Source organism: Trachurus trachurus (genome assembly GCF_905171665.1).
Source record: "Trachurus trachurus genome assembly, chromosome: 12".
NCBI lineage: Eukaryota > Metazoa > Chordata > Actinopteri > Carangiformes > Carangidae > Trachurus > Trachurus trachurus.
Genome location: NC_139908.1, coordinates 13197919 through 13210878, shown reverse-complemented (window position 1 = coordinate 13210878; position 12960 = coordinate 13197919). Strand labels below are relative to the sequence as shown.

The following is a 12960-nucleotide window of genomic DNA, read 5'->3' as shown; positions in this document are numbered from 1 at the left end:
GTTATGAAAATATTATATGAAGGTTGAAAAGTTACTTAGTGTTGGTTTAATTAACGATGGTAAAATCCATCAATCAGTCAATCATATCAATTACATCCAGTTTGCCTGTCCACCTGCTGGTTTATACCAACATCCCTTGCTCTTTCTTTTAGTTTCTTTTTTAGTATGTTTTTATTGGAATTTGTATCAGAAGTATTTTACTCTATTTATTGCACCCTACACTTTCTTTCTCTTTCTTCTCTTGGATTTGTTTGCCTTTGTTACTGGTGTATTGTATATTATATATTTTGTATGGATGTTTTATATGTACATGGCAGCTGTCATAACTCCCTTGCCCAAGACAAATTTCCCCTGGTGGGACAAATACAGTTTATTTGATCCTCTCAACATGTAGTACCAACACATATAATAAAGAACACACTCGCATCCCCCAATCACCTGCCTCCTGAATAGTAATGTTACTGCTGTAGGCAACATCAAAGAGTATCCCCAGACTCTTGAGTCAAAGTATCAAAGAGTGTGGTTTGGACTAAAAAAAACAGTAACAACAGATCATACTCAAAGGTGGGATGCGAGAAATCGGTCTGAATTTGCCACCAGTAAATTTAAACACTTGAACCTTGCCTGCCTTGGCTGCCTTGCTCGATTTAAAAAAAGAAGAAGAAAACTTGAACACAGACATGAGCAGAATCTGATGTAGCAGAGGCAAACACACACACACACGTACTGTACACACACTCAGGAACAGTCAGGAATACTGCAGGTGTGTTGTCGGCACCGAGGTGATACAATGACCCCAGTAATGTGCATACAGTATGGGTCAGACCAGTGGCCTTATGATATAACAATATTGATCGTAAGTGGCATATTTAAATATATAATTCAGACACATAATAGATATATGATTTAAATATGACATATTGATATTGTCTTAATTAAAGTCTGCACACATGATAATAAAATAATAGCAGATATTAAACCCTCACAGTCTTTTGCTTAGGCCCTCTCGACTAAGTGTACTGTATTGTTCATTTATATGTTGGCAAGTTATTATTACAGACTCCCTTCACCTCCCAACATTCATATTTGAGTGTCATTCATTTGCTAAAAAAAAGACAAAAGACACCAGAAACTGTTCATTTCAAGATATCCCCATAATATGGTTGCCAAGAATTGGCTATGTAGTGAAAATCTGATATCCAGATGGCCCTGATAAACACAAACACACACACAAAGATACACACAAAGAAAAGAAAGAGACTCAAGTAGAGCCAGTGAGTTCAACTTTATCACAGCGACCTTAAAGCAAGCTGCTCGCAGACAGACAGACAGACAGACAGACAGACAGGAGAAGCATGGCGTGGGGATAACCCCAAGTTGCATGGTTGTTTGCTCAATGCCACTTCAGTGTGTTAACACCAGCAGCATTCTCAACCTCTGCCACACTTCCCCTGAATAAACTAATAAATATTGTTCCTCGTCATTAACTGAGTCAAATTACTGCACTCTTCAGTCGAGTTTGGCCGGAGCGCCTGGGAAGGCAGCTTAAGCACAACAGACCGCCTCTGCCCACACAGGCGCTAAGCTACTGCTTTAAGAAGAGAAACTAGTGGGCATGTCCACATACACTCGCACAGGCTGAGTTCGACTCAAGTGCACATCCCACTAAGCACCCACTTGTCCTCTTGTGCGGAGGACATATACATTTCAATAATGAGGAGGCTTAGGTGAACATCATGTCATATTTTGGAGCAGGATCACTGTTTGGGATTAGAGAAAATAAGATATATTCTGGTGATAGGGATTTTAATTAGATGTATAAATAGTGAGGAGGAAAATCTGGTTTGAGATGTATCATTACATTATTATGATAGTATTAGGGCTCATTTATAAGACATTAATTTTTGCAACTTTATTAATTACAATTAATAAAGCTTAGTGTGTAGAGTAAGATGTCTAGTTATGTTGGATAAGATTGCCAATGAATTGTAGTGTTGTATCTTCCTTAATCTCCTTAGTTAAGCAAATTTATGCCACCCTGAAGCTAGCCCCAGTGTTTATCTATGACTTCTACTGTGTGTTTGTTCTGCTTTATTAGTATTCATTTTGATTTTAATAGAAGAAAAAAGGCAACTTTGAAACCCAATACCACAAAACTGAAAAATCCCTCAAAGCTGTTGTCATCACTAGAAGAGCTAGTGCGGGACACAATGCACATCTGGGTGCTGTAATGTAATGTATTGTAACCCACTGGCTAGACTATTAGCCACAATACGGACGGAGGGAAAGCTGCAAGTGACTTTGGTCAAAATGGACCTACAGATAATTGTTTGATTTCTTTGTGTCATTTTTCCTCTGTCTCTGTTGGTCTGTCACACACAAAGCACATACAAAAACGGAGTAACATTCTGCTCAGACTTGGCAGTAAATCAGCTGTATGGCCTGTTGTAGAGAAGCCCTTGGGCTGCAGACCCACAGCTGTAATCACTGTGTTTTGTCTGCAGTGAAGATTGAGGACTGCTGAAAGTGGAGCTGAACACAGAATGAATTCAAGCACCATGGAACACAAACACACATAGTCTCCCTCTCTCTATACCACACACACACACACGCACGCACACACAGAAGACAGCACAGAACCACTTTCATGTGCTACTTCAAAGCATCAATTAAACAGGAGAAAAGCTAGATAATAACCATAAGGTTATCCTCATCGTAACGAGCCAAAGTATTCGTTGTGACACATCAAAACGCTATCACAGCTTCTAGCCAGCACATGGAAATGTATTAACACCACAGCAGGGAGTGGCGTACACAGAGGTGCATGCAAATAAGTGTGTGTGAGTGTGTGTGTGTGTGTGTGTGTGTGTGTGGGGGGGGGGGGGGTTTAAGGACAAATCTTAATATTTGACAAAACCACAATGTTTTGTGACTTCAAAGTTTTTTTTGTCTTTTTTTTCTTTTTTCCTAGAATAGTTGCCGGAGCTGAACAATGACGGCTACATATTGAAACTCTGGTTTTACAAACACAGGCATCACCCTGGGTGGCTCTACATGGGCTTTTTTCACAGAATATTACACAATGCATTTTATCTATTTGAAGGTAGGGCAGTTATGCTAAAAGTGGATACTACATCATACACATAATAAACTAATAAATTGGTTTCTTGCCTGTGGACATTTGACACAAATATGCATACAGTGACAATATATATTTTTTATTTCAGTTGTCAAGCATGATTTACCACCACAAAAAAAGTGAATATTTTTCTTCTGCAAGCTGTTTCTGGTGACAGTTTTAGGGGAGAGAGAGAGCATTTGTTTATTTTTCGCAAAAGCTTGGCTTTGACTGTGGCTGTGACACAAGCAGAAAAACCTCTTAATACCCACAGCAATCTGCAGTGTTTACAGTGAGCATCAATCTAGGAAGTTCTTTCCCCACTTTGGCCCGTAAATGATGCTCAACACCCGGCACCAGGCATAATGTGCGGCAGAGACCAACACTACAGCAAAGTCCATCAGACAAACTGGTGTCTCTTCAGTGTTGATTATAGGCCTGGGAGAGAGGAAAGTACATCTCTTGAGTCAACATAAGCCACGATTGCCCACATCGATAATGCCATGTACGGAGGAAATAGGGTCAGAGTCACAGACGTAGTCATACTGAAGTGCTTAACAAGGAAGCGAAAAATACAAGAGGTCTAAGTTGAGCAGCTACCCCTGACCAAACCTCAGAGAGAGGGGGGGATAGCCAACAGCAGCTCACAGCATGACAAATCCAGATCATTAGAACTGGTGTTCACAGAGCTGGAAAAAAGTCATGTTCAGGGGAATTTAGTGCTACAAATGAAAGATCTTCTCCGAGTACCGCATTGTACCGGTATACTCTACAGTACATGGCACCAAACATGATAAACCAATCTCTCCAAACATGACAAGACATAGGGAAATTGCTACAACGTACACTTTGACAGCAGCTTCTTTCAGGGAGGGAAAGGATCACTGATTGGACAGTTCAGCAGGTTAACTCCTCTTTCCTCACACCGACACGCCTGAAATCTGAGCAGCCTTGAGACCGTGGCTCAGTGTTGGCACCATGCCTATTGTGTTGTTGTCACCATGTGGCAGTGCTCCCAGTGTGGTACACGGGTCCTCATGAGTGACCCCCACCTTTGCTAGCCTATCCTGTAAACAACAGCACTATGGGTGGCGGTAGGTTAATGAAATAGCTGACCCCCATTTACACAAATCATTTCATCTCATTCATATCCAGATTTTTTTTTCTACTGTCAATTACATTTAGCGAGATTTTTTCCTGCAGTGTACAATGTAATAAAAATCCCCCTGCTATAGACAAGAGCTTCAGCCATTGTTGTCCTTATAACAAAAGAGGTTACACTACACTCTCAGAATAGCACCGCATCTTCAAAACGGAGTGGAACAATCGGGAAATGACACGACAAGCTAGCTCGTTAGCATGCTAACTTCAGAAGAAGAAAATGAGTGAGTTTACAATTTTGATAGCAACAAAAGTTTTGAAAAATGACAGGAACTGTAAAAAATAAAAAATAAAAAAAAGAATAATAATAACTGCAGTATGCTTCATCTATAAATGTGACAGGTGTTTATTCAACTCTGTATTTTTTCAGATTATACTGAATATTGTCAAAGTGTGATACTTAATGCACAACATTTCAATGAGACCACAAAAAAACACACAAAAGAAACAGAATAAGACTTAAAGGGATAGTTCACCCTAGAATGATATTTCGCTCATTATCTACTCACCCTCATGTTGACTAAGGGCTGGAAGAATTATCAGAGTCCACCGTCCCTTCTCTTAGTTACAGGGGGTCTCGGCGTAGCAGTGAATTTCAATGCAACGGTTGCAAAGGGACACCGGAGCTCTTCGTAAAAAAACACACACAAAAAAACATCCAAATACCTCCATGATGCTCGTATGTAATGTCCGTCTTGTGCTGAAGCCCCAAATTGCGTAATTGTCCCGAAAAAAATTAAATAAGTCTATATTTTAAGCTTGTTTGTAGCGGAAGCTTCTTCTTCTTCTTCTTCTTCTTCTTCTTCTTCTTCTTCTTCTTCTTCTTCTTCTTCTTCTTCTTCCTGGTCCGTCCAAATATCGCGTGATTCGCAGTAACCGCACTGACGCCGGCGCAAATCACGCGATATTTGGACGGACCAGGAAGAGGAGCTTCGAGAAACTTCCGCTACAAACAAGCTTAAAATATAGACTTATTTAATTTTTTTCGGGACAATTACGCAATTTGGGGCTTCAGCACAAGACGGACATTACATACGAGCATCATGGAGGTATTTGGATGTTTTTTTGTGTGTGTTTTTTTACGAAGAGCTCCGGTGTCCCTTTGCAACCGTTGCATTGAAATTCACTGCTACGCCGAGACCCCCTGTAACTAAGAGAAGGGACGGTGGACTCTGATAATTCTTCCAGCCCTTAGTCAACATGAGGGTGAGTAGATAATGAGCGAAATATCATTCTAGGGTGAACTATCCCTTTAATGCTGTAGTTGCAGTAGCCTCTGTAGAGGTTTCATATGGTTAGCTTGCATGTATAGAGTTCATTTCCTCACCACATTATCTGCCCTCAACACAGGGGCAAGTGAAGACTGGGAGGACTGACAACTGGTCAGGTTTTATGGTATGTCATAGGACTGCAGGCCAGGTAGAATTACAATCTTAATAATCATTTAAAATATGCTGCCAGTATGAATAATTTTACATCTATAAAATATGCATGTTGATAGCAATTTTAAATCTCCCTGATCATGCTTTGTGAAATATCCTCCAGATAAAGTCCTGAGTGGCTGCCGAGATGGTAAAACTGGAAAGTAAAACCTGGTGACTGTAACTGTAGAAAATGTGCAGTCCAACATTTTCTGAAAGTCCAGGTGTAAGACAGTGCTAGAAGAAAGGAAACTAGGGCAGTATCTGCCGACAGGGATGTAAGGACTGTTTGCATGAAGCAGAATTTCAATATGCAGGCTTGTGGACACCAGGTGAAAAGTAGATGAACAGCTGCAGGGTTTAGCTGAGCAGACACAACTGCCACAGTAGTTTTCCAGCTGAATAGCTATGCAGGCATTGTCCTCACAATGTAAATGTGAATCAAGTTAATTAAAGCTACTTTGGTTTGTAAACTATTGGCAGCTTTACTTGACAAGCAGACACAAGTGCTATACCATTCCTTTATTTGCTCTTGCTCCCATTCCTACACAGATGAGGGGAAAAGATCCAATCCAAAGAGCTCTCAGTATCATTGATTGGCCATTAGTAGCATGTTTTCTACCCCTATCTCTCGGGCTTTACCTCAAAAAATGTATATTTTCTGAAAATTGTATGTGCTACTGGAAGTTGACCACCCACGCATCACATTACCACAGTACCGACTGTCACATCCCCCACTCTGATGTTGAGGACAATAGCTTTCCTCTTGTGCAAACTAGCCTGCTGTCTGTACACACATCAGCAGCAACACTGTACTGCATATTGACAGAGCAGATGACAACATCATCCTAGCTAATTATTCTGTTCTGAGGGAATTTGGTTGAGAGACTTAACTGTGCGCTCCTCTCTCACCAAGGGGAGGGATTTCCAAAGTAACATGATACTACTCACCCGCACATTTACAATGGGACTAAAATAATCTCACCCTTAAATTAGGGTTAGAGGTTGTCTATTTTGCCATTTAAAAGACAGAACTATTGATTCCAGATAAGGATCAACTTAATTTGACACTAACAGTTTGCGAATAAGTAAGATCAGATGCAAGTGATTTAAGCATTTTCATTTTCGGTGTTTCAGCGTTTCGGTTCTTTTTTTTCTCTCTCTCAGTCTTTATTGTGACCCATCTCTGTATTTCACGCCACGTATGCCAGTGACATTAATTCCAACAGCTAGGCCTTAGACTTCCTGTCACTTCTTGTAAACTACACAGATGATGTTTTTCCTCTCCACCTGTCTGTGTCGCCTGGTTAGACCTGCATGATACGGACCTCTGTCACTCACAGTATTACTGGGTCATGTTGTCTGAGCTACAGCTCATTTTTTGACAGTATATTTAACACTGCCAAAGTTATTTATTGCTTACAATAAAAAAAGAATAACTTGCAGCCACTTGCAGCAGAGCCCAGGCCTTATCTGTTCCTCAAACACAAAATACAAAAGAACGATAACTGTTGCACAGGATAAAAAAATATCTGCCTGACCAAAATCTGCTTTCCACTTGGCATCTGTCTAGTCCACTTGAGGAATTTGCCAATACCTTACACAGCACTAACCTTCTGGCTCTGACCAATTAACTTTCTCCTTTAACCTCACTCCACCTAACAGAGCTTCTTGCTCAGTTTAAGTGTTTGTCCAATTATCATGTTTGTAGTATTGGCATACGCTTTTGCGCTGCGGACAAATTTTCAGCCCTAATTATAGACCTTCAAACAAGACTCTCTTACTATTGACCTGAGAGAGGACAGCTCTCAGCAGAGTCCTTCACAGAGTTTTGAGCAGCCTGACCTGCACAGATTTTCAGAGGCATCATCCGCTCAGAGGGCTGACACAAGATGCCTTTTAATATTTCAGAGTAAAATCATCAACAGGAAATAAGAAAAGCACAAACCAGTCCTAAGTGTTCTAGAAAACCAAGAACTTAAATTATCTGAGCAGCTGGATATGTGACTGGAAAGATCATTAATACCCAGGTTGGTAAGTACGCATAATATGCAGAACGGCTCTGAGTTGTATTTTGCATCTACAGTAACAGTTACATATTACTGTTCTGTAGAGCTGTGATCAAAAGGATATTAAGAAGGTCTGTCAAGGATGGATGAAGACATCCTGGTTAATGTCTCACTTTCAAAGCTAAATTCTAACTGGTCACAAATTGGGTGACCAGTGACATGGACTTTTTTTTTTTTTTTTTTAAACATGTCTGATTAAAATTATTGGAAATATTCCATGCTAATGAGCTGAATTTATTTCTGAGGCAAAGCCTGATGTCACAAAGGTGTCATATCTCAAAACTGTACCAAGCACCGCTTTAAAGAAGCGAATCTGTTCTCAATTGATTTTTAATGAAACAGAAAGCAAAGACACTAATTTGACAGCAATTATAATAAGATATGGAAACACTAAATTGCAAAGGTGAAAATGGTACAAAGGAGCCTCTTTTTAAATCTGCTATGCCAAAGAGTAATGTGTTCATTTCTGAGTAAATTAAATGTTTCTCTTGAAGGTGTTTTGATTTGAAGTGAACCCTTTTATGCACTCTACCTCGGAGGATAAATGCAGCCCTATTAGTAGGTTAGATAAGGGGTGTGTGTGTCATCATTCAAGATGTGAACCTGAGCAATGAATATGTAAATGCACTGATGAACTATGAATACAACTCTGACCAAAGTAATTTTTATATACTTTTTCTCACTCATATAAACAGCGTTAAACTTTATCTGGCATCTATATCAGTCCATGATGTAAAACAAACACTCAAAAAAAAGTTTCACAGATATCCATCTGAATACAGTGTTAATATGCAAATACTTGAAGGAAATTAATTGTGAAATGAAGTATGAAACATTGTCTTCAATGCAATTTGCCACACTCCAGGGTGAGGTGATGACTCAGTGAGCCAGAGATCATAGATTCAAATCAAGATATTACTCCTTCCTACTTTGCCCCCACCCCCTCCCTCCCTGTTCCCAAAATTACACAAGGTTGAGAAGACTGGAACATCTAAACTGTGGACCAATCACCTCTAATGTTGAAATGAATGCATCATAAACAGTGGGCAAACAATTTCTATTGACAAACCTGCTAACCTAAACGATCCATAGAAGGTAATGTGGTTTCTTCTGGGTGGGTTCAAAACCAACTTGGTTGGGTTCAGGAGACTCTGGTCTGAATTAACGTTAGCAAGCCTGTGTATTATGGTTCTCTTTTTGCTCCTAACATAATTACTATGGCTATTAGACGTTGCCAAACAACAAAACAAAACTCTCTGTCATGACAAGCTGTTTGCATAAATGACCTAAGAGGTCATTTCCTTTTCATTGTAGGACAGTCTCATTACTACCTGGACAGTTGCTTTTTGTAGCAGTAATGTAAATAACACATAATTTGGTATTATTCTTTAATGTTTTATGAAAAGCCAGTCACAAAGTGATATACAGTGGACAAGCACCGACATCCCAAAAGGCTGTCATCTACAAATAATGGCATAATGCTAAATGGCAGCTAGGGTGTTGGAGGGTATACACATCACATCAAGCTGAATGGAAATGACTCAAACATGTAATCAAATATTTCTGCCAAAATTATAAAAGGAAGAGCATGGTGGAAATTGCCTTCCATAAACTGAAAAATGAAAGAGAACATGAAAGACCCTTCATGAAAGGTCTGTGACATCCTACGCAAACAACTTTTTGAGTGACTTTTTTTTTGTTCCATACCTCTGGTGTGGCTGGGGACCCTCCGGCGGCCTGTTGATGAGCTGTGCATGACGTGTTGGTAGTGAGACATGTCTGTTGGCGTGTTGGGGACACGGAAACTGTCCTGGAACCTCTGCATCAAATCCTCGACTGACTCCGTGTTCGGGTCGATAGCTGAGAAAAAGAGATGCAAAGTGAAAGTGGCAGCCATGTCATGAAGCTTTAACGTTAAAATCATCTTGTGAACAGTGACAGACACTCAAGATATAGCAAAAAAACAAAAAAACCTAGTGTTACACAAACATATACAGTCAACAAGCTCAAAATGGCTCAGTTTATTTTTCTCTACTTTGAGGAAAGATGGAAGATTAGAGTATAATATGCATCACGAGCCACTAGGTTGTCCCATTTAGACACTGTAAAAATGCAGCACCCTGTTATTCCTTTTGTTCTATTTTTTTCCTGCCCTTTAAATGATTCCATCTATTCAATATTGCCTCATCTCTACAGGGATGCTGCCAGCACTTCCCCTGATGGCTCAGTCTCACTCTTCCTGATGAATGACTCCAAAAGAACTGGCAGAAGGGAGAAAGAAGGGAGGGAAGACAGACGGGTGTGCTCTCCTTCCCTTACACTTTTTAAAATTACAAAAAGGAAAGGAGAAGAAAATCCTACAAGCTGCCCAGATATTTTCTGACTCATTTATGCCAGCAAAAGAGACAAATGATGGGTAGATATTATTATGTCTGACACAAAGAAGTTTGAAATTTGGACATTTTAAAAGCAGGTGAGCTTTTGGGTATAGACATCTCATCTTTGATATATGATTTGTGAAATGTTGGTTCAATACAACAGTGATTGCGAGATCTTCCGCTATCTCTCTCTGTGGAGTGATGATTTTTCTGCAGGTAGGCTACAGTATCATATCCACACTGAGAGTACAGGGTTGGACAACTGTGGCCACAAAGCAAACAACAACAGTGAAAAGTGTGAAAATCACCATCTCCAAAATACGGGGCCATTCATCACCCCAACCACTACTGCCCCCGACCTATCATCCACATCTTTTGATGTGTCAGTCTGCCGCTGAGGTGTACTCTTTCCATGAATAATGGTGAAGTGTTGCACTCTGTGGATGCTCATCACGCATGCCAATGAGCACACGATAGCAGCGAGGGAGGGGGGATGACAGGAAGGTGGAGGGTGAAAGTGAAGAGGCAGACGTATTCACACAAAGTTTCACATGAGGTGGGAAGTTAACAATAAGGCAGGCGATGCAGTTTCCTTAAGAACAAACAGTTTCTGTGCAGTAACATGCTTTTATTTATTTATTTATTTGAGGTTATCTCTACATTCCACTATGCCCAGTGGTCTGTCAAATAGGAAAAACGCTTAGCATTTCCACGGTAAGAGGCTCCCAGATGGAATCGATGCTGCAAAGTGACCATGACCTCATTTGGAGGACAGATGTTAGCTTATATCTTCCAGTCGAAGATGTGTGCTTGATTTTTAAACAAGATACAAAAGGCTGTGAAGGTATAAAGACCAGTTAGCTGTTACAATGCTAGAGTTATACACTAAAGGTGCATTAGCCACCATATGTTTTAGTCCCTAATGTACAATTATCAGTGAACAAAGCATAAGCATCATAGTGACGAATGAACAGTATGCAGTAACACATACACAGTGCATGGAGCCATCTACCAGTCTGATTCAGACTGTAAGTCAATCAGGACAACGTTAAACGTTTCTATTTTAATTTCCTGTTGCAGGGTTTGCTAATATGGCTCACGGAAATTAAACTGAGACCCAAACAGCTTCCTAGCAACAGAAATCTGGAGCAACAGCCCATAATACTTGTTCACAGGAAATAAATAACGTCTAATTTAATCACACAATCACGCAATGTTTCAAGGTGAAATTAATAAATGTAATTCACTTAATATTAATATTGCCTGTGTGTGCATGTCTTAAATTGCCATTGATGATATCCCATGGTTCTGCTGCTAGGAGGCCTGTGGCTTCAAATTCATTGAAAGCCTCAAGGCAATGGCTGCTAACACCTCAGCCTTCATTCATACTTTGGTCAATTTGAGATAGTGCTACTGCTCACTGCCTGCTGCTCTTGTAGCTGCTACTGCTAATAAATGCCATATTTACAGGCCAGCGGCCTTCACTTTACCGCAAATTGCAAAGACATCCAATTTAGTAAAAAGAAAAAAAAGGAAGAAGAAAAAAATAAGACTCAACTAAAGCTCCTCTACAACATACAGCCTGTTCCTCTATTACATTGTGATTTGTGTAGTGAGCAGTGCAACTTTTTCTTTTCCAATATCGTCTGCCCTGCGTAATGGGAGAGGGCATTCCTCCTACAACGAAGGGTAACACAAACTGAAATAACCTGAAATAATGCTTTTTTTTTTCTTTTCTTAAAGGCCGCACTTTGGCTTTGATGCTGATGCAGCTACTGTAGCTTCTGCTTCTGGCAATGTTGTTGTAAACTAAAGTGCGTGCCGTGTACACTGACTCTTGGTTGTGACTGGGATCTGCCTCGCTTTCTTCCTGCTGCCGCCATACAGGACACTTTTGAAAATATGACATCGAAAGCTAAAACAGAGTTCCCTGCGATTCCTAGCGCCGACTTGCAAAGGAATTCCCCATTCTCACTGTTTTCTTAAAACCAAACCGGGCCCAGCTCAGTTTTTCATGGCAGTTTTTCGAGGCAGTCAAAGAGTGTATGTCATGGTGCGCGAGTGAAGTTAGTGAGTGAATAACACACACACTCCTTCGCACATATCATTGGACACAGACTATTACATTCTTCAGTCTATTTACTGATGTGTTAAGCAGTTCAAAGAAATAGGGCGATTGAATGGACACTTTTTTTTTTTTGAAGCGATCTTCAAATATAAACATTTCAAGGCTCAACCTAAGGATGAGGTGGCTTGTGAACATCTCTCCAATGACAGAGGTGTTGCATTCAATTGCAATAGGAAATATTATCTGTGTGCATAAATGGTTACAGTCTTGAAGGAATTCAGTGTAAACAGTGTTGGGTCATTGGTGCTCAACAGCAGCAGAAAAGAAATCCATAACATTTTGACCCATGAATATAACTCATGCGTTTGACATGCGTAAGTGTTGTGCATTGCAAAACAGTTTGGCGTAATGCCTCACAAAGGCAAGAGAAGGCAAAGCTTTTATGTAGAGAAAAAGTCATTCTCCCCTGATCTATTCATGTGCATCAATGCTGCGTGAATGTCCTTGGTTAAAGAATTTGAAGGATATTGTAGAGTTTTTCTTTTCTTCATTAAGCACTGCAGAATCTTCAAGCCTGAGTCTGAAGAGACACTACATTTCCAACAGTAAACAGGCTTAAGTAAATTCAGCCCGATCCCATTCAACTGACCACCGCATCCAATAAACACTAACCTTGAAATGACTGAGTGCAGACAACTAAGGCCCTCAAAAAATGGTTAGATGAGCTCCTATCTCTGCAGGCAGC

General features: G+C 40.2%; 1 protein-coding gene across 2 annotated transcripts in view; it reads right to left on the bottom strand.

Annotated features, from left to right (window-relative positions):
* Positions 1 to 12960, bottom strand: part of astn2 (astrotactin 2) — a gene marked incomplete at both ends in the record, with an annotated part of 239834 nt that overhangs the window by 136902 nt on the left and 89972 nt on the right. For both annotated transcript variants that reach the window (XM_083983273.1, XM_083983274.1), the window contains one exon: positions 9477 to 9629. In XM_083983273.1, coding sequence (XP_083839399.1) covers positions 9477 to 9629 — 153 coding nt within the window. The remainder of the gene's footprint in view (positions 1 to 9476; positions 9630 to 12960) is intronic.